This window comes from Aedes aegypti, chromosome 2, assembly GCF_002204515.2.
Source record: "Aedes aegypti strain LVP_AGWG chromosome 2, AaegL5.0 Primary Assembly, whole genome shotgun sequence".
Lineage (NCBI taxonomy): Eukaryota > Metazoa > Arthropoda > Insecta > Diptera > Culicidae > Aedes > Aedes aegypti.
In genome coordinates, this window is record NC_035108.1 from 162,937,275 (window position 1) to 162,960,898 (window position 23,624).

Genomic DNA, 23,624 nt, shown 5'->3' on the forward strand with positions numbered 1-23,624 from the left:
TTTTATGGGCAGTGCACAGGGTTCACAGGCATTACCCTTGGTCTCAGAGTGTTATCTCCCCGGAACCACCTTACCTTACGAATTCTACGGGGAGGGGCCAGGTACCCAGTACTATAGAGGTTAATAACTGTGTAAGCACTCATTGAACACTAAGCTGAGTAGCAGGCTTTGTCACAGTGAGGACGAAATTTCATGCAGTGAAGGAATTCTATAGTTTCCTATCTCTTTAAGGTCACAAGAATTAAAATTGGCCTAAGGAATGATTTGTAGGTCGTTGGCAAAGTTATTGGCCAATTTTGAACCTTAATTGATAATGTGCCACTCTTTTGCAGCACCGTAGAGTAGAGGTCTTTAAAAGCTTATTTTATAAAGTGTTGGTTTTCAAAAGCTAGGGAATGTCAAGAAATTGAAGATCCCTATCATTTTTTCTCTAAAAAAATGTAGCTTCTCTACTGTGCCAATTGGCCAAAAACTATTCCATTGCACAATATAAGCTTGAGCACCTTTAGAATTCAAACAGAAATGTGGAATTACTCAAACACAAATATCAAAAACCTATATAGACTTAGTTGTAATATTAGTTCAATCGATTTTCTAATTCAATCAAACACGTTTTCTAGGAGATGAAGATTTTTATTAGTTTAGTTCCAATGTCACTTACTTAAAAGAGGTAACATAAAGTGTGATTATATTTCAGTTGTCTTTTTTTTTAATTTTCTAATTACACTAATTTTCAATTAGATGCCTTATTTACGCACGTTAATAGTAAGTATTCCTTAATTGAACAATTGTTTGCCACTGTTTATCTGTTTCGCTCCCATAATCCTTTAGTTCACTTGATACTACATTAAAATGGACATAGTTCATTTTGTTATCGACACGATCGACTCTTTCGACTGTTAGAAGTATAATAAATAAAAATAAGCGCAGCTTGCTAAAAGTTAGCTAAAACATGTTTCAAACATTCAATCATAGAATGTTCCTTTGAGCGTTCCTCTTTACCTTTTCTCTCTGTCTCTATATTTACCAGTTTAACTTAGATTATCACATTGAACTCTTACGAACGAGTAAATACTCGGAGAACTGCTGCGTTTCAACGCCTCCACCTGTGCTTGCCTCTACATTGAAACCCGCATTCAGCAAACGGGTCAACACCTGAATTGAATTCAGTTTGCAGTATCCATTCAGAGGGAATCGAATGACTTGCCTTCCATCGAACTGATTCCATGCGGCCCCTGTTCGAGCATCTAGGATAGCTTGATTAGTCTCGGGAAATACTTCATCCAGAATCGCACGTTCCGCTGAGATCAAAATCCTTTCGCCCAAATCCGGTGAGATGTGCAGTGCCACTACGTCATGGTTGGCGTCCTGCGGGGAAGCAGACTTACTTCTCTGTCGGCTACTCCCAAACGGAGGAAGCCCATTCCCACTGCGTGCACGTTCCTTTTTTATCTGCTCAATTTGTTTGATCATAGCTAGAAAACAAAATCGCATTCGTTAGCATCGTTTTCCAAAGAATGATCAAAAATGTCAAATGTACTCACGAACAATATCGAAATATTTGGCTTCCTCTAGGAGGAGTTCGAGATCGGGGAAATCGTCGGCGACCAGAAGTTTGGAGTTGCGCATGAAGTTGAGAATGTGCCGAAACATGCCGCCATCGCGATCGATGAAGTAGTGCTGTTTAAGCGAGTCCAAAACAATCGGGATGCAGCCGTTGAAAAGTTTTGCCAGCCGAGAATCTGGATATCTGGAAAAGAGAAATTTGAGTTTAGTACATGTGTGTCAACTTGGTTTAGGGATGTGTGTATAATGAGCTTTTTGATATAATGAGCTCATTGAACTTCAACCATTTTCCGAGGAGTTTCAGAGGGTTGGTCAAAGAGAAAAGTAAGTAACCGAGAAATTTTTCGATACAATTGAAAAACGGTGAGCTGTAAGTAATTGGTGTGTTCTGAAAGTTTGTGTAAATTCCGAAAGTGACAGTGACTTCAAATGCATCTGATTGGCATAAATTGGCTGATATTTGTGTAAATTTTAATTTCTTTGCAATGCCTAACTGTTAGCTGTTGGGTGTACCAATGATAATGTTGATTTAATTAGTTTTAGTATTGTTTTAACGTAAAAGTATGGAACAACATTTTGATTCAAATGCCGAACACTGTGCTTATTCTGTCTCATATTCCGAACATCTTGATTCAAATTCCGAACAGCACGAAAAAATCGTATTCAAATGAATAATTTCGCAAATAAATTTATCTGAGCTTGTTCTAATGGTCTCAAACTCGAGAGTCATCACTACTCCCGCGGTAAAAACTATATTGGAAAGGTTAAAATTAAATTGCAATTGACTGGCATTTCCTTGTTATTTGGTGACATATTCGAGCGAAACTTTTTAACCAAATCGCCATACAAAAACCGAGTGTTCGAGTCTGTTCGGAATTTGAGACAAAACGGTACTAAACGGACTTAAAATTGTAGAAAACTACACGGTTCTATCCCGTTAGGCCGAATGATGTTAGGCCGAATGTTGCTAGGCCGAATGCCGTTAGGCCGAAAGGGTCGTTAGGCCGAAAGGGTCATTAGGCCGAAAATGGCCGATGGTTCTATTAAATCGTTAGATGGAATGGGTAATGAATTTTCAGGTTGAACGGATTGTTAGATCAGGATATTTTGCATTACCTAAAAGTCCAAAATATTCACTGTTAAATAAAACTAGAAAGAACAGTCTTTTATTAAAAGAAGGAAAAATCACTGATGAATGCATTTTGAAAAAGTAGTAAATGATCAAATCCCATTTGACCTAACAACATTCGGCCTAACGACATTTGGCCTAACGGCATTCGGCCTAACGACCGGCATCCTACACCGTATTTTTATTGTTGGCAGTTTTTTAGAAAATTGGATAAAATGGCGTCACCCAAAAAGCAAGTTTGCGAATTAATTTTGCGCAAGCACCTCAACTTTCACATCGGAACATCGTAAAATAACTTGAGTTGGCACAGTCAACGGTTCCTCGTGTGATTAAACGTTATTATGAAACTCTGCGCATCGAACGGTAGGAGAAATTTGGTTAAGATGGATGTTCTATGAGCATTTAAGCGGAAACCCGATGGTTCGGCCAGGGATGTGGACAAAAACTCCAATCTAATCAAGTGTTTTGTTCAGAATGTTAAGTACCGAGAAAGACTGCATACTGCAGGATGTAAACTGAAAAATACGGTGGGAGAGTCACGGGCCTGGAAACTATACACCTAGAAGCTAATGACGCTTATTTCCAGGATAAACTCTGAAAGAATTCCTGGAGAAACTTAGAAGAAATGTCTGAAGAAACTCCGAAGCAAATCCTGGAGGGATTCTGAAGAAACTCTTGCAGGAATACCTGGATTAACTCTGAAATAATTCCAGTAGGAACTCTGGAAGAATTCAAGGCGGACCTCTGGGGGATTTCCTGAAGGATGTCTTGAAAATGTTCTTGGAGAAATGCCTGGAGCATCTATGAAGTAATTCCCGAAGGAACTCTGAAGGAATTTCTGATGCAACACTTAAGGAGTTTCTAAATGAACTCTAAGGGAACTTAGAAATAATTGCTGGAGGAACTTGGAAAAACCCGAAAAAAAGTGGCAGAACGCTGTAGAAATTCCTGAAAGAACTATGGAAAAACTTCAAAACGTACTATGAAGGAAATCCAAAGGAATTCCCGGTTGAGCTCTGGAGGCAAAACTGAAGAAAATCCGGAAGATTTTCTAAAAGAACGCTGGAGGAATTTCTGAAGGAACTCGAGAGGAATTACCGGTTAAGCTTCAAATCAATTCCCGGAGGAACGCTGAAGGAATTTACGGACGAATTCTTCGAGGAACTCTGCATAAAATCCTAGAGAAACTCCGAAGTAAATTCTGGAGGAACTCCAGAGCAATAATTTGGGAGATTTCTGGAGCCATTCCTGGAGGAACTTGGGAGGCTTTCCTGGAGAAACTTCGGATGTGTTTCTGGAGGAACTCCAGAGGAGGAGGAAGTCGTCACTGAAATTTTTAGTGACTATTTCGGGGATGGGATTTGATCCCAGGTCCTCGGCGTGAGAGGCGTGTGTTCTTACCACTACACCAGGTCCGTCCCCTTCGACAAAGTTGTTCGTTTTGATGAAATAAACAACTCTCTCGGAGACGTCAAAATTCCACAGCCTATTGTTTTTGAGTTATTGGCGAAATAAGACCAAATTAGTAAAAAAGCGATTTTATCACAGAGTTTGTCATTTTTCTTAAGAACCATGTCATAACATATTTTTTGCTGGTAAAAATTAAACAATCACAAACTCTGGTGAAAAAAAAACATAATAATATGACGCCTAAAATTTAAGAAATAATGAAAATACTTGAGAATAAGTGCGATTTATGAACCTTAATATTTCCAAAAGCGCAAAATATCGCAAGCTGTTTTCCGTGTGGTTTTTACCCATATTTGGGTGTTTTCAACGTGGTGTGTTTTTGTCACCATACGTGGTGTTGTTTTGTTAATGAATATTAGTATTGGTTGGCAACATAATCCACCACCGTGTTTTGGAAATATTTTAATTTGTTCGTTTTTTGCATTTATTTTTATTTACATTGTGCTAGTATGTTTATAATGTAGGAAAAAAATTATCGTGTGTAGTGTATCCATCTCCTCCCGTTGCAAGGAAAGCGCATAACTGGCAGGAGATGGTGACGTTTGTGTGGTGTGTGTTTTGGTCGTGACGATGACGTAGAATGGGAGATTTTTACGAGCCACGGAAAGTAAAATTTTGTCCGGAAAAGTCCGTGTAGTGCCGTTACTGGAGTGCGTCCGCTGGAAGATATTCCCAGCACCATCGGAGGTGACCTTGTGTGATTTTCCGTCGGAGAGTGCCGGCCCCGTGGTTCGGGAACGAAATAAAAGTGTGGTAAAAGTGTTGTGCCGTACTAAGGGTGTGGATCACCGCCATTGTGGGAAGCTCATCGCAAAGGAGCAAATCGCTTCCTGGCGGTCTCGCAAACGATCCACTAAACACCCGCCGTTCTCACTGTTGGGGGCTCAGCCAATAGAGTTTGTCGAACCCTCAGAAGCGAACCACCACCACCACCGCTGCTGGAAGGGCCCCAACGAGTGACGTCGACAACGGTTCCGTAGTAAGGAGGAGTGGAGAAGAAGGTCAGATTAGAATATAGGTTTTTTTTTAAATTGATATATTCTTCCTTTTTCCTATTTGATTTCATTCGAAGTCCAATTTTAGTGTAAGTACCCTGCTCTAGGCCACCCTGTCGGGCTGTCAAACCTTACAGACTACAGCACGTGCACAGTAACTCTAATTCATTAGAGTCAATTACTAAAAGAACATGATTTAGCAAATCATAGGTTAAATACCATTGCTCACCTGGTTTTTGTAGCCTATGTTACTCAGTTTTTTCACACCTTCCTAATGATGATCTCAGAATTCAAAACAAGCGGTGCGCAAATGGTGATAAAAAACGACTTTTCTAACGAAATTCAAGATGGCGGCCAAATTCAAAATGCCCGCCAACATTTTTTTTAAGCTTCAAATGAATGCTTCTCTTTACGATGCCACTAAGTTTGCTTTGTGTTCCAAGGGAAATATGAGAAATATCACGCGAAGAAACACCTAAGATTAATAAAAAACGGGCTTTTTGCAAACTGTTTAGCTAGTTGGCGTACGAGAGGGTCCACCAATTTGGAAAAACCGAAACGAGCACCCTTAAGTTTTATCAAAAACTAGCGACCAGTGACATCAAATTGGAATCCTAAAGATCGGTGCCGATGGCGACCTGGTTTCAGCGAGAATTGCTCTATATATTATTTGACCCGAAGTAAACTTAAATGAGTATACAATATTTTGCAATGTTTTCACAGTAAAAATTTTGATTGTGGAGCAATTTGTGCGAGCGATTTCCATATTCCGGATATTTTGATTCGAATTCCAGTCTGCTATTGAAAATCAGATTTAGAAGATTCTCACTCATATCTATGGAAAATGCTTGTTAAAACGAACATAAAAACATGGAAATTTTAATCGGCGAAAAACATATCGTGTGGAATAATTTATTCCCGAGCTATCCGGAGATTGAATCAGAATGGTAAGTACCTAGATAATATAATTTTTCATGAAATATCAAGATTCAAAACTTACTTTGTCAGAGTTTCCAGCGAGCTGGTATAAATCGTACCACCGACGTCGATATGCACCGGGGCTGTGTACTTGGAGGCAGCGGCCACGCACGGTATCCCTGTAATCTGCTTGTGGTTCGAGTGATGGTACCCGCTGCCCACTCCCGAGACGGCAGGCGAGACGGCCGGAATCGGTGGCGTCGGTGTCGGCGAGGACGAGTTCGAGATCGTCGGTGACGTGGTGGGAGAAGTGCTAATTTTGATCTGCGTCGCGGAGAACAACCTCGTTGCCGAAAGGTCTCGCGGCTCCATCGGGGGTTTCACATCGCGCTCTCCGCCGACAGACGCCCGCTCGGCCCGTTCCCGGTCACGATCTCGGTCACGATCCCGCTCCATGTCGCTGTTGCATTTTCGCCTGTAAGGATCGAGCAGAAGAAAAGTATTATGAGCAATGTGAAAAATGTCTTGCTTTTTTATGTGGAAAGAATGTGTACTGTATTCCGGGGGCAAATTGATCACTATTTTACATATTTTTGCTGTGCTATCTTTTGGAATTCAACTATTGTCAAATAAATTTCGACAGCGTGTGTGTTCCATTTATTATTAAATAATATTCACCATATCATAACATTAATTATAATATCGAAAATTGCGAATGATACATTGGGGCGAAACTCAAAAAGGTTTGAAAATCTAATCTCCCATACCAATTCGGCTATTCTCACTATAAAATTATTGCTCTTTGAATTTTTCAACTTTTTATGTAGTGATTTAAATTTGGCCTAAGAACGATGTAGGTTTTTTATTGCAAATTACTAAAGAGAAACTTTCAAAAAAATTTCCAAATCCCAAATGTAAGTACATAATTATCACCTCATTGTGAAAGCTCATTCTTCAAACCCTAATAAAGGAAGTTGCTGAAGAAACAAATCCTTTTTGAGCTGATTTTGATAGGGATTTTTTGCAGCAGTATATTGGGTTTTAATCCAATATGGAGCTAAATGGAAACAACAAAAAAGCAAACAAATTCGTCAATATCTCTTCTCCCATCCGTTGGATTGAATTACTAACGTATTGGAAACATTTTTCATTTTTCCATGGTAATTGCCATATAAACCCATATCGTCTTTGGGCCACCTTTAATTCACCACCGAAAAAGCTGAAAATTTTACAGAACAATATTTTCATTGTATGGTTGGTAAGAAAGATACGGGATGTCCTTTAGGAGTATTCCATGGTTTAAGGTGATTTTGAAATAACTAAGAAATTAAATGACGCGTTAGAGTTTGGCCTTCAAAATCGGCTTTAGTTACCCCATACCAACAGTTTCAAAAAATCCAAACATATTTTTGAACATAGTTAAATTATAGACGAATCGTCTCTGGTTAAATCATTCAGTAAACTAAATGCAGTATATAATTACGATGTTATCAGCTATAGCAGTCTAAGTAGCAGTAAAAACAATTTCGCATTTACATTGTTTTTGCTGCTACTTGAGCTTTGGTTAGTGAAAGTTGCACGAATGTTTGCATGATCTGTGTAGTACATGCACGAACTACTAGCAAACATTTTGTAGGAACATACAACATACATACGTGCATTGAAGCATTTTAGTTCGTCGAACTTGCGTTGCATAGGAGCCGTAGAAAGTTGTGTAGTATGAAAGGAAAGCAAATTACACAGCGTTACAAAAATGACATTTTTGCGTGTCTCAAGGATCAAATTATGTGTCTCGAGTAGATTTGGGGTTGCTGAATCTGATGCCATTTTCAGAAATGTTCCAGCACGTCACAATTTTTAGCTACACGTCGCCAAAGTTGTATAAAACACTTATTTTATTGATGTTTACACAAAATTTAAAGTATAATTTATCAAACTTTTTTGTGATCTAAGCCACTAAGCATGCTATTTTGCACTTAAACTTTTATTTTGGATTAAATTTGGATGAAATTTCGCAATAAAATTAAGATTAAACCGATTTTTTCGACATGCTTGCTTTCTCCATACAAAATTCTTCGTTTCTCTTATATGGGAAAATACAATACTTTTTAAAACCATCAAAAACAAATTTTCCGCACCGAAAGTATTATAAACTTTACCTATAAGTATTGTTATACACATAAAGTTTGAATTCTGTGGCAAATTATGCAAATAAATTGCCTTACAAGCTGGCAAACTTGCATGCAAGTTGGCTGAAATAGTCAATTTTTGCATTTTCAACAGCCGATATCTCAAAACCTAGACGTGCTATGATATTTTTGAAAACGGCAATGGATTCAGCATCCCTTAATTGAGTGAAAAGCGGTATTTTGGTGCTTGAGACAAAAATGTGTTCCGCAGTGTTATTTATTTGTCTTGGTCAGATTCATAATGAAAATATTAATTTTGGAAGAGAACTTTTCCAAAAGGGTCTTCCAGAGATTTCTCCAGGATTTTTCATCTCTACAGTGATCCATTTCGCAAGAGATTCCTTCACGAAAAGGTTTTGATCGCAACCAGATTGTTTTAGTCCGGATTACATAGGGCTCCAGGAGTACCTTCAGCAATCTTTCCAGAAATTCTGCCAGGAGTTCCTCCAAGGGATATACCAGGGATTCCTCCAGAAAAATCTCTACAGGGATTCCTCTAGATATTTTGCAACGAGTTTCAAAAGGAATACCTCCAGTGATTTCGCCACAGAATCCTTCGGTAATATTTTTAATAAGATTCCTCCTGGAATATCTTCAATATCTTCCAGGGATTCGTCTAGGCATTCTTCCAGGTATTTTCAAGCAATTTCTCATGATTTTTTTTTTCAGATATTCCTCCAGAAAATTTTTCAGAGACTTTTCCAAGCAATAATCCAGATCAATATCTAGAAAGATTCTTGCAGAGATGTCTCCAAAGATTTCTCCAGGGATTCCACAAGGAATTTCTCCTTGTGCTTCACGAATTCCTATAGGGATCCCTCAAGAGTTTTCTCCAGTAATTCTCCTCGCAGATAACCAGAATTTGCATAAAAGTTCACGTAATAACTCGTTTATTCATACAAATTATATCAAACCCGCAAAACACGGTGGACAAAATCGTCAGATTGATGAGTTTCCTCGCATAAAACGCTGCTTTTTTGAGTTCATTTGTACATTTTTCTTCGTCCCGTACACTCGTATAAAGCAAATCGAATCAATCCGTAGCAGCTGTCAAATCAACATTTGTTTACATACGTTAAGTCGCATAAGCTCACAGGTTAGTTCGGTAGAAAATTTGTACACTCACATTGTATGCTATCAATCATCACATAATGGAGGCACGTATATCGCCTCCACTTTTGTACGTAGAAGGCCTTTTTCCGACATCTTATAAGTGGAATTTTGCACATACAAAGCCTCCAGGTAATTTCATTATACGTACATTTAGGTTGTCTGGGCTAGAGATAGCTTCAGCAAAATCGCTAAAGGAAATAATAGGAGTTTCACAACTACACAACTATTTTTACAAATCCTCCACGAATTTGCCGAAAAGTTTATCTAGAGAATTATTCTGGGCCTCAAAGGTTCCTACGGGGATTTTTCCTAGAATTCCTCTAGAAATTCTTTCAGAAATTCCCCTATGAATTTCTCCAGGAATTTCATCAGAAACAATCCCAAGAGTTCTTTCAAAGATTCCTCTAAGAATATCCCCAGAAACTCCTTCCATAAAAACATTTTTGGAGAAATTCGTAGATAAATTCCTAGAGAAATATTTGAAAGGACTCCAGAAGTAATACCAAGAGGAATCAACAGAAAACATATTAAGAAATCACTGTAGGATTTTATGGAGGAATCCTTAGAAGAAATTCTGGGAGAATTTGTGCAGATTTCTCTGGAAAAATCCTGGAGAAATTCATGCCGGAGTTTTTTGAAGAATACCCGGTAAGATCTCTGGAGAAATTCCTGAAAAAAAAAATACTTAGAACAACTTTTGGAGTTTTCCGGAGAAATTCATGAAGAAACTGCTGGAAAAAATCTCAGAAGGATTAACTGGATAAATTGCTAAAGGAATCCTTGGGGAAATATCTAGAGTTAACATTGGAGGAGCTCTGGAGAAAATGCCTGGAGTATCATTTGACAAGTTTCTGGAAGAATTACTGTAGAGATGTTGCTGGAGAAATCTCTGTCCATATTTTTCTGGAAAAATCGCTGGAATAATGAACGTATTGACAAAGTCTCTGGAAGAACTATCTAGAGAGAACCCTGGAGTAATGGAACGGACCTCTATCGGAACAAGTCTAGACAATACGGTTGTGATTGATAGTTCTTCCTAAGGAAATCCCTGGAGATTTTTCGGAGATTTTTTTCTGCAAAATTCTTTGAAGAATCCCTGGAGAAATAGATACTGTAGAGATTTGGAGAATAATACCTACTGGGTGGCAATATAACGTTAGCTGGGTCAACTAATCATATATGAAATCCCGGGAGGTTTTTTGTGAATGTCTTCAAAAAGTTTCTGAAGAAACATTTGCAGGGATCTTAAAGAGTTCCTGAAAAAATCCCTGCATGAAGTCTTGAAAGATAATTTGGAGAATTACTGTACAATGCAAAATTTGATGAGCATCTGAAGAATTCCTGAGACAGTCCCTTAAAATGTCATAACTATGATATAAGGACTGTTCATTTTATAAAGTGGACACCTTGTGCATGCTGTGTCTTTTTAATTTATCAATGGAATTTCAATCGGTATTCTGCACATCGTTCGACTAGTATTATACAATGTTGCGATAATAAAAAAATCTCTAAGATAAATAAATTTCACACGAATATGGAACAACGATTGAAACGGTCGATTTTCGAAGGTTATCAAATTCAATGATTGTTAGAAATTGGCTGGAAAATTCAACAATTTGTTATTTTTATTTACGAAAAAGGCTTGTTCTTCGAAAGCATCATCAATCAGAAGTCTAATGGAAAAAAATATCAAGTTAGGAGCGGAATTCAAAGGTACACGATACTCCTTCTTCTTTAAAGTTTCTCTATTTGCGATTCTGCTCAGAGGATTCGAACATTCATTAAAGAATCAAGTTATTTTTGGAGCAACAATTTTACAGATAATAAAAATCATTTTTCCCCTATACTTTTTAGAGAAAAATATTTTAAATTTGAAGGGAATTGATATGAGTAGAATTTTTTGGTTAAAATTAAGTTCTGACGGAAGTGCTAATATAGTATTTATATGAAAAATAACTTACGCCTTCATAGAGTAACTTATTTAGTCCCCACGTCACATTTAAACCACAATAGAAACACAATTGCTTTATTCTTAGAAGACCTTTCAAACTACATTGACAATCATCAAAATTGGCAACACTGCTAAAATAAAATCGATTTTATTTCCCCATTATATTTTCATTTTATGTTATTCTGAGATTACCAATTTAAATATTTGGAGAAAACCGTTTACAATTTGCTGTAGATCGATAAATATGCGTACATAATTTTAAAAGTATGAGACTTTTTAGTAAAACTACCATAAACAGTAAAATTTATACTTAAGACTGTGGTTTAAACTCACGATTCAGCTCTCGTTTATACAAATATGGATTCTTTACTAATCCAAACTAGTTTTGAACACGCTTTTTACTTTTCTCTTTTGCTGCGAGTGAAAGGATGGTGTATCGGTAAATTTGACCATAAATGGGAAAATCACTAAAGTTACCTAATGTCAGAGAATTATGGAATATAATTGATTTTTAAAAGCTTTACCTTTAGTTGAATAGTAAAGGATACATACATACAACTTGTTCATAAAAATTAGGATTTTTGTTTTGCGAAAAATAATGTTAAACTTTGACAAACAGCTTTTCCTAGGATTTTTTGGAAAAACTTTTTAGCTCTTCAATCAAAAGCATTTTCTAAGATCATAAACTTTCAAAGCATTGTAGAATGATAGCTGAACGATGCACAGAAAACTGATTACGTTTTTATCAATAAATAAAAAAGATATAGCATAAACATTGTGTCCACTTTATAAAATGAACAGTCCTTAAATGAAAGTTTGGAGGAATTCGTAGAGAAATCTCTGGAGACATTCCTTGAGTAAAATCTCAATGAATATTTGTAAAAATTTTTGAAAGGAGTTTTCTGAAAAAAAAAAGTGTATTTAGTTAAGTAGAGAACGTTTCCAAATAAAATCCATGAAGCGTTCCAGAAGAAATCCGTAGAATTGGAAGATTCTTTATATACAAATTTTAATTAAAAGCGTTCCTTTAATTTTCAAATTCAAAATTATGATTATTATTTTTCTTGTAAAAATAAAAGCTTGGCTTCCTCCAGGAACTCATCACAAAATTCTTCAGAGATACTTATTACAAATACAAATACAAATGTTCCTTCTTCAGAAACTCTCTTGAATCTACCAGTAATAAATTGAAAATTGAAAACAAAATCCAGGAAAACCTTTATATAGATTCTTACTGAGATGTCCCCAAGGATTTCTCCAGGAGCTCCTCCAAGGATTACTCCAGATATTTCCCTAGAAATCCTCTATGGATTCCTCCAAGGATAATTGACACCTCAAAGGAATCCTACTAGAAATTACTTAACGAATTCATCAGAGGATTCCTCAGAAGTATCCTCCAGGGAAATACCAGACAAACCTCCAGGAAATTCGCTGGAAAAAATTCTGGAGGAATGCCTGAAGGAGTCTCTGGGAGTTTTCCTGTAGGAGTTTCGATAAATTGCTGAAGCAATCCTTGTTGGCATCTCTGAAGGAATCTCTGGAGAAAGGGAATGGGGCCCTATCGGAACTGATATTGAAATACGCCTGCGATCGCAAGTTTTTTTAGAAGAATCTTTAGATAAATTGTTGTAGAAATTTTTGATGAAAGTCTTAGAGTAATCGCTGGAAAAATCCATGAACAAATATCTGGAGGAGTTTGTTGAGCAATCACTTGAGGCATTACTGCAGAAATCTTTGAGCAATTTCAAAATAAATCACTGGAAGGAATCCTAAAGGAATGACTGATAAATCACAAAAGAGTCCCTGAAGGGATTCCTGAAGGAATCCCAGGAATCTGTTGGTCGTCTTGATTCGTTTGTACATTTGAATAAAAATCATTAAATTTGAACAATCGTATCATTGCGTATGAATTTTTAAATATGACACGTACCAGTTCCTTCTGAAATAAATTTAAGGTGCCATTATGTCCACTTAAAGAATTTTATAAACAATCTCTGAAATAATTGTTTCGTTTTAATAACAAAAAAACTTGATGGCATTTGTAGAAGAAACCATGAGGCAATTTCTGGAAACAATTCTTGAAGAAAATCTGAAGGAATTTTCGAAAAAGTTTTTGAAAGAACTCAAATACGTTTTTAACGAAAATATATGATAAAAAAGCCTTAGAACTTGAGTATCGTTAATATTCAATTTTTAAATCATTTGGTTCAGTTTCAATCGATAATTATTAATTGCTGTATTACTTTCCTGTATAATTCGTTGAAATAAAAAAAAATGAATATTTTCAGGAAATAATTACAGATTTAATTCACATAAAGTTTTTGATATTCCTTCTCAAAAAGAATTTCTTGAAATTTTTCATTGATTATTTTTAGTATGGCTGCAAGAACCCATTCAGATTTTTTTAGTATTTTACTAGTAATTGATTATTGTAACAAACAAAACAAAACAATCCTTAAGGTTGCTGGTAAGTCTCCAGGTAATTCACAACGAATCCCACCAGGACTCTTTTTCGTTATTAAATTGTAGTATTCATCCATGAGTTGTTTCAAGCATCTTAACAAAATTTCCCTCAGTTTTTTTTTTTCAAAAAATAAAAAAAATCTACGAAGATCACTCCAGAAATTTATTATGAGCCCTTCCTTGAATTTTTCCGACGAATACTTCCTCCAACTCCGATTTATTTATCTAGGAATTAAAGAAAAAAGTCCTTCTAAAACATTGTTTGAGGAATCGCGAGAAAAATATAGAACAATTTGTTGAGAAAGTGGTGGAAGAATTCCTGAAATGAAGAATGCTCTATGACCTTCCAGGAAACAATTGTAGATTTATTCGGGCATAAATATATTGAAAAGTTTATAAAGCATTTTTTCAATCAGAAAAACTAGTTTTAAAAATTAATGAGGAAGTGCTTTAAGAAACCTTTTTCTCATATTTTCGTAAAAATAAATCTAGATTGGTAATGCTTGATAATCTATTTGAAATACAAATTACATTTATGGTTATAAGTCTGGTAGAGGTATTAAAATCGTAGAACAAAATCTTAGACTAAACGCGAGAATGTTGAAAAATTTACGAAATTTTTTTTAATAAGTAATTTATGAAGCAACGAATAACAGAAAAGAAGGAAACATTTCTTCAGAAATCTTTCGAGAGAAAGCATTGGAAACTTTCTAGATTTCTCGAAATAATTTTGAAAGAATGGGATGTATCAAGCTAAGAGTGGTGTTATCTTTCGTCATATTATATAATTCTTCCGGAAATTTGCATAAGATTGCTTAGAAAATTGTTGTTTTGAATTGAGACTTCACGATTTACGGGGAAAATTCCTGGAAGATTATAACAAACTATGTAAATACCCCAGTAAAACCTTTGAAGGAAGCAAACGCAGGAAAAATTGAGCGTGCAATCTGTGTGTTGGTATGAGAGGATATGTTGCAATTTTTAATAGACGATGTTCTCAAATAATTTCTTGAAATCGCGAAGTTCTCGAGTTTCCGAAGAACTAATTACCTCGATATTTCAATTTGGTGATTCCTGAAGGCAGATAGATTTTTGCATGTATTTTTGGATGGTCTTTGATGGGATTTATAAAATAATTCATGGAAAATACTCCTAGAAAGAAACTTTTGCACCATACACCATACTGAGGGGTGAACCCAAACTTTTGCACGATGACTTGAATGACTGTTTCATTGATTGAGTTTTCAGATTTTTTCGCAAAATTTTCGTGAGCGCTCTTCAAAGAATATAAGATTACGATTCTAATGACACCTTGTTTTAAAATTTTGGTTGATCCAATGCTGAGGAAATCACAAATGTTTTTTTAGTGTGTGTTTTGAAAAATTTTACAACTTTAAGTAAAAATTTAGTACATAAAATAAAAAAAATGTTTTTCGGAAAATACATACGAGGTAAGAATAACTCTTTGCTTTTCGAATGCGGCTTAGAAAATTTCAATTGGACTTGTAATCGCAGAGACATGGACTGAACACTTTTGTTTGTTTTTTAGGGGGGAACCCAAACTTATGTACGAGAGTGTATATTCATCGTATCTATTTTTATATTGGGCGTAATCAGTTTTGATTCGTCTCACAACTAACGGCTCACTGTGATATAGTGAGTGGTCTAAATACACCACTTCCACGTTGTTATAAAATGTTTCACGAGATTATTTTGATCTTCGGGAATCCCTCTGTATTTCCACATCATGATGAAATCTGTGTTTTGCTTTGAAAATACATTGGCCCCACCAAAACACAGGCCAAAAATATAAGCACAATAACGTTAGACCGATCAAACGCATGATGGCTTGCGGTGCAGCAAAAACAATCACAACCGAAAAAATCGTTTTGTGCGCCGAACATCACGCACACATTGATGCGCGCAAGCTATTTTTTTTCTTTGTTCAGACGTATGAAAAACATTGTTTATGTTCTCAATTATATGCGGTCGATGAGAGAATTTCTAAAATTTCGTGAATTATAGAAGTTTTACGCCGTGTGGTTGAAATGAAATTGTTCAGTGAAGATGTACGAAAGTTTTCTATAGTAAATGACACATAGGACAGGAGGAAATTTGAATCGTAATGTGGCGTGGCTCAGTCGATCGCTACTCAGATTTCGCTCGGTACATTTTCGTCCATGCGATTGTGGTGAAAAAGTGCCTAGTGAATTACTGAACTGAAGTTATTAATCGAACTACAATAGCTTTACTGCATTTTTGGTGTACAAGTGAACGAACCATAACAGCTTTCATAACATTACACTTTTAAAATGAATCTATATCGAATATACACCGTAGTGGAACAATTTAAATTTGATATGACGAATAGCACCTTCGACGAAGTAGATCGACACCCTAATAAGGTTTGGGCGCGTCTGCTTTTGTAGTGTAGTTTAATGCTTACATGCATAGCTGATGCTGATATGAGGCTTATATTAATAACTTCTAACAATACTTTTGTATGTGTATTTGATTTTTTTTACAGTTCGGGTTGATTTTTGTTCATTATAAAATTACTTGGAATTTTGTCGCGTAATTTTAATTTCTGTCCCACAGTGCACTTTGGCCGATGGCCAAGCCAGAAATTCCGACAACAACCTTTAAAAAATCTCGATCTGTAAATTGTGCCCTACATGCATACACAACGTTTTGCGGCAAACTGATTTTCTGTCAAGGCTTTATTTCGTAAATCAAAAAGCCCCTTAGCGCATGCCGTGGTACGTATATACGTATGTGTGTGATTGCGCAGAGAAGATTGTAGTAACTCGCGAATATCCTCGAGCGCCGTCAACCCAATATCTTCACAGTCGGTAAGCGGAACCAACCCAAGAGTTTGGGTTTCAGAATTTGAAGGGAAACCAAGCTAGCGAGACAGAAACATGATGCTTCTCCGGAGCTGGGCTGCCCGAGGGCTCTGGGCGGTTGTGGCGTTGGGGTTCGAAAAGTGAACCTCTCCGAGGCACAGTGGCCTCAACCCATCCACATGTTGGCCAAAAGTACACTCCCGTGCATAAGTTTGGGTTCACCCCCTAAAAAAACATACAAAAGTGTTCAGTCCATATCTCTGGGATTACACGCAAAATTGAAACTCTCTAAGCCGCATTCGAAAGGCATGTATGTATGTATTTGTACAAAAACATTTTTTAAATTTGGATACTAAATTTTTACTTAAAATTGTGACATTTTTCAAAAATCACACTGAAAAAATATAGCTAATTTCCTTAGCATTGGATCGACCAAAATTTTAAAACAAGGTGTCATTAGAATCGTAACCTTATATTCTTTAAAGAGTACTCACGAAATTTTTGCGGTAAAATCTGAAAACTATTCAAAATCAACGAAAATTCAAATCGTTCATGAATCCTAATGCATTCGTTATATTTTCATCGCCTAAACAACAAATCTATATTTCCTGTACGTTAGGCACCATCGGTTTAATATGAGCATTAGGGTGATTCAAAATTTAAAAATGTTTGAAAATCCAATCTCCCATATCTTCCTTACCATCCTTACTATAAAAATAGTGTTCTGTGAAATTTTCAGCTTTCTATGTGGTGATTTAAAGGTGGCCCAAATACGATGTAGGTTTATATGGAAATTACTATGGGAAAACTTTGAAAAATGTTCCAAACATGTTAGTACTGTAATGTAAGTACAAACTTATCAACCCATAGTGAAAACTCATTCTTCAAGCCTTAATGAAGCATGTGCTGAAGAAACAAATCCTTTTTGAGCTAATTTTATTTGGGAACTTTGTAGATGTTTATACGCCTGAAATCCCATATGAAGCTAAATAACAGCAAACAAACTCACGAATATCTTTACTCCTATCCATCGGGTCGAGCTGCACTTTTCAGCATATTTTTTCATTGTGGTTTGAAGAATGAGCTTTAACTATGGGATGACTAGTTTGCACTTACATTCCAGCACTAACGTGTGTGGAACATTTTTCATTTTTTTTTTCCATAGTAATATAAACCTATATTGTATTTGGGCCACCTTTAAATCACCTCCTAGAAAGCTGAAAATTTCACAGAACACTATTTTTATAGTTAGGATGGTAAGCAAGATATGGGAGATTGGATTTTCTAACTTTTTTAAATAGTGAACCTCCCTAATGAGGATGTTAAACACCTCTCAGATTTCTGTGAAATCCTTACCTATGAAATCTCATATTCCGAACAGTGCCATTTTTGAAGGTAAGAATTTTGACAAATTTTAAATGCAAAGGACTTAAATCACAGAAAAAATGATCATCCTGTGAAGTAATTTCAATGGTGTTCTTAAGAACATGAATGTTCGAAATATAAGTCATATTCGAAATTCGAGACAAAACGGTATATTAATCGATCTGAAATTTTAAGGAATTACTGTTGAATGTCTAGGAAAAAAAAAACAGTGAATGAATTTGCAACTTCATTTTTTTTACTTTTGGCTAGCATCGTGCCACTGTGCAGCAATGGGAACCCTGGGACAAGGAATAGGTTGTGTCTGTGTGTCATGGGTTTCCTTCATTTTTTCGGTTTTATTTTTAAGATTAATTGTACCCCCAGAGGGACCCCGTACCAGATAGGTGGCCGCAGGGTTCCTTGCTCAAAACTCGTGACGCGAAAAATGTGTTTTAATGAGAATGTGTTTCGGGAAGGTGCTCGGTTCGACCGAGAAACTGAGACTGAGGTTGACGTGGGGGCATATGCATAAAGTTCAAAGCTGGCATCTCCTCGCTTCGGTTCGTATAGCCGACGGTTAGAGAGCATTCCATCGCGCGCAGGCCGGTTCCTGTGTGTGGGAGAGTGCCGGGACCGCACACGGATGACAGGCTTGTTAATAAGACACTGTCAATTGGAAAATAAAGTGCAAACGTGCTTTGAATGTTGTAAAATCTGTCATGTTTTTCAGCGCATATTTTATTATTAATTGACAGATTCCAGCAGAAATCGTGATTCTCAGGCTGTAAATTGTCTACATGTAGCATATATATTTTAATATCGCCTAACATATTTCAAGAACATCTAGAGAAATGTACCTAAAACCGAATGAAATTGATCACTAAGTTGAAATTGATCAATATGGTTTGATTTCTTGCAAATTGAAAATCAATATCATTTAAACTTATGCTAAACCAGTATAATTGGCCTCTCGACATTTATTGGTATCATATTGTCTTAACTATTTTTTATTTACAGTTTTATACTTTCCATGCGTTAACAAATGTTTGAATCTATGTAAAATTGCTGATTTTCAAACCATGTTCAAAGTGATAGTGAACGACAACCAAACTCAAAAAGTTCTAAATGGAATAAACACGGTAATAGTCTGACAGTTTGAGTAGATATTTAAAAAAGAGGCATTTGAAAAATTCTACAACAAGTTAACAATAGATACCGACACGTTATTGCTTCAAGGGGGCTATTTGCCCTGTGAAGTAAGCACCACACTAGAAAACGGACTAGCAAGGAAAACATTTCTGTCGAAAAGATTTTCGTCCTGAGACGGAAATCGAACCCTGTGAAAAATTATCAATTTGACCAGAAATTGCGGTATAATATTCTAGGATTGGGGCCTTCCTTAGTTAGGTGTCTGGGTTCGATTTCCTGTCGGTTCAATATCTTTTCTTAATGGAAATTTCCTTCCTATAAATATCATCGTACCTGCCACACAACATACGAATACGAAAATGGTGACTTTGTGAAAGAAAGCTGACAGTTATAACTGTGAAAAAGCTGATAAAAACACTGAGAAGCAGGCTCTGTTCCTGTGAGGGCGTAATGCCAAGAAGAAGAAGAATTCTGGGATTGCGTTCAGATACAAAATAAAAAGATTATTTCTTCTTTTAAAAGTGCATCTTATAATCAGAGAGAAGATGATAAGAGATTATGAGAAGAAATTCCCTCATTGTATATTGTATAAAAAGTGTAGTAAAATTAATAAGAAGGCATGTTAATAATCAATACAGCCACCCCACAGTTATGGATCAACTAAGCGTCATCTATCAGAACAGAATTTGATTAAAAAAAACATGGTAACGCTGTACAAAACAAAATATCCTCCTAGGCACTGCAGAATAGAGTTGTTTTTGAGAATACGCCTCCAAATTTTGCGATTATTTGCCAAGAAGTGTCGATTTCGATACAAATTTCAAACGATGTCCACCCCATAGATGTGGATCAGTTGGAGAGGAGGATCCTTATAATGGACCAAATCGACTCATATTATGGATCAAAACACTATAACAGCAATTTATATGTGAGTTAAACAAATGATGTGTTAGTGAAAGCATATGTTTTGGCGTTTGTTTCGAAATAGTCTTATGTTTTATTCATAACTGTGATATGGTTTTCAATGCACCACAGCTATGGGATGGTACATAATTTATGTCTCGCTAAATTTCATCTTTTTGGACCCCCCCCCCTCCTTTGTCACTCTTTTGCATGAGTCTTCCGAAAATTTTGTAAGGCTTGTCATGCTTGGCTCGAGCCCCTCCCCCTCCTTGGAGCGTGACGTAATTTATGCATGACCCTTATGAATCAACGCTTCTGGGAATACTGTACTGTACAGATTTATGGTTCACGTTGGTAAAATGTGTTTTGCGTAATTGCAACTCTATTTGATGAAATACTCCCATTTTAATATAACTCTGATCCATATCTGTGTGCTGAAAATTAGTCTCTGAACATATAGACGCAGCTAACAGAAAGCATTCAGAATTTCACATTACGAGTGTATAAACTTGAACTTGTGTGTCTTATAGCATGATATAAAGAGAGTTCTTTTTCTTTTTGGCATTACGTCCTCATTGGGACAAAGCTTGCTTTTCAGCTTAGTGTTCTTATGAGCACTTCCACAGTTATTAACTGAGAGCTTTCTTTGCCAATGCTGCCATTTTCGCCTTCGTATATCGTGTTGGTAGTACGATGATACTCTATGCCCAGGGAAGTCAAGGAAATTTCCATTACCAAAAGATCCTGAACCGACCGGGAATCGAACCCAGACACCTTCAGCATGGCTTTGCTTTGTAGCCGCAGACTCTAACCACTCGGCTAAGTAAGGCCCCGAGTTGATTTGCGTCATTCACTTGGATGCCAACTATGAACGATGATATTTATGAAAGCCTTTACGATGTCTACGGTAGAAGAACGTTGGATTGAAAAAAAATGAAATTTTTATATTCGAAATACCCATCTCATAAAAACAAAGAATTCTCCTTTCTATTTGATACCAACACGAAAATGATTCATCGAAGCAATATTTCATATAAGTTTCAATTAAAAATAACCAAGCAATGTGTTATTTTTATGTGATTTAGTCTACAAATGGTCGGCGTTAAGCAAGAGGGCACCAAGTAAAAATTATTTGAGTGTTGAAGAATGCGAAAAGTATTTTTTTAGATTTTTCGATATCGAACGATTCATCTTCTCATCCATAACAACAAATTGATAAATTGATTTGGATTTATAACCTTTTACCATATTTGGATAGTTGGTCAAAAATTGCAATATTTTCTTTGCAAACAGAACGGACCAAGTATGAAGAAGCAATTTATTTATTGATTATTGCGTTTTTTAAGTTGTTCGGACTCTGGACCGATTGACCTTTTTGATAGTAATACAATAAATGTATGCTACATTCTAGCTTAAGCTTCCAGTTTTCAGACATTTGCAATAATACTGACAGAGAATACGGACCAGAACAATCGCCAAAGACCACAGCGAAGAAAATGGACTAGCGATTGGAAACTCGGTACGTGGAACTGCAAATCTCTCAACTTCATCGGAAGCATCCACATACGCTCCGATGTACTGAAGATCCGCGGTTTTGGCATCGTAGCGCTGCAGGAGCTATGTTGGACAGGTTCGATGGTGCGAACATTTAGAGGTAATCATACCATCTACCAGAGCTGCGGCAACACACATGAGCTGGGAACAGCTTTTAGAGTGATGGGTGATATGCAATGTCGCGTGATCGGGTGGTGACCGATCAACGAATGAATGTGCAAGTTGAGGCTCAAAGGCTGGTGCTTCAACTTTAGCATCATAAACGTACATAGCCCACACTCCGGAAGCACTGATGATGACAAGGACGCATTTTACGCGCAGCTAGAACCGCTGCCAAAGCCACGACTTCAAGATCTTCATAGGAGATTTGAACGCTCAGGTTGGCCAGGAGGAGGATTTCAGACCGACGATTGGAAAGCTCAGCGCCCACAAGCTGACGAACGAGAACGACCTACGACTGATAGATTTTATCGCCTCCAAGAACATGGCCATTCGTACGGTACCGACGCCCGCCTCGGTATAAACTGGCGCGACTGGCCCAACCGAACGCCGCCGCCGCATACCCGCAACATCTTGAGGTAGCGTTGCCGAAAAAGGACGAGTTTGACGACTGCTGGAGCAACATAAAAGCAGCCATCAACAACGCAGCCAAGAGCTTCGTCGGGTACGTGGAAAGGAGAATATGTAAGGATTGGTTTGACGAAGAATGCAGGCAGGTTTTCGAGGAGAAGGATGCAGCGCGGGCTGCAATGCTGCAGCAAGGAACGCGACAAAACGTGAAGCGATATAAAAGGAAACGAAAACAGCAAACCCGTCTATTCTGGGACAAAAAGCGCCGCCTGGAAGAAGCAGAATGTGAAGAAATGGAGCAACTGCATCGTTCACAAGAAACGCGAAAGTTCTACGAGAAGCTTAACGCATCCCGAAAAGGCTTCGTGCCGCGAGCCGAAATGTGTAAGGAAAAGGACGGAAGCAACTTGACGGACGGACGTGAGGTGATTGAAAGGAAACAGCACTACGATGAACACCTGAATGGCACGGAGAACACAGGCGCAGAGGGTCACGTCAGCGGAGTAAGTGACTACGTCAGCACGGCGGATGAAGGAAACCAACCGATTCCCACATAGATTGAAGTTAAGGATGCCATCAACAAACTCAAGAACAACAAAGCAGCTGGTAAGGATGGTATTGGAGCTGAACTCATCAAAATTGGCCAGGAGAGGTTGGCCGCCTGTCTTCACCGGCTGATTGTCAGAATCTGGGAAACGGAACAGCTGCCAGACGAGTGGAAGCAAGGGGTCATATGCCCCATCTACAAGAAGGGTGACAAACTGGAATGTGAAAACTATCGTGCGATCACTATACTGAATGCTGCCTACAAAGTGCTATTCCAGATTATCTTCTGCACCAAATGTACCATGTACAAAACGCTTACCGTGCTGCATCAATACCCGGACGCTTAAGTTGAGACGAATGTTTAACCTCTAATGGACATTAGTTTTCTTGAGATCTAATTCAAACTTTTTTATGTAACATACAGTCTCAACCCTTATTTTGGTTGAAATGACGAGTTTTCGAGATTCTCTTCCATCGTCTATCACCTATAGCAAACGAGTTCGTGGGAAGTTATCGAGCAGGTTTCATCGACGGCCGGTCGACAACGGACCAGATCTTATCCGTGCGGCAAATCCTCCAGTCGTTTGCTTAAAAAAAATCCTCCACCAATTATGCATTGAGCATCCATGCGACAGTTCTTAGTACCACGACCCCACTGCAGTGTACTGTTGGCTTTTTTGGCATTGAGAGTAATTCTTTATACTTGCGCAATGATTTCCATGTAAATGAACACAGAACAGAACTGGTGATTTTTTTTCTTCCACATTGGAGTTTTATTTAAAATGAACTAAATAATATTCTCAACGAAGCCCTCTCCGTAGGTTGCGAGATTGGTTCATATTATGTCCTTTTCTTGTGCAGGAGAAAATCCAAGTAGATTATTCATTTTACTTCTGA

The 23,624-nt window shown here is 37.2% G+C and overlaps 1 protein-coding gene across 1 annotated transcript in view; it reads right to left on the bottom strand.

Annotated features, from left to right (window-relative positions):
• Positions 1–617: 617 nt before the first annotated feature.
• Positions 618–23,624, bottom strand: part of LOC5568752 (BTB/POZ domain-containing protein kctd15) — a 222,790-nt gene continuing 199,783 nt past the window's right edge. Inside the window, exons 2-4 of the mRNA XM_001658084.2 lie at positions 6,161–6,553; positions 1,545–1,750; positions 618–1,475 (exon numbers count right to left, since the gene is read on the bottom strand). Of these exons, the coding sequence (XP_001658134.1) occupies positions 1,045–1,475; positions 1,545–1,750; positions 6,161–6,534 (1,011 nt within the window). The 5' untranslated portion in view covers positions 6,535–6,553 and the 3' untranslated portion in view covers positions 618–1,044. The remainder of the gene's footprint in view (positions 1,476–1,544; positions 1,751–6,160; positions 6,554–23,624) is intronic.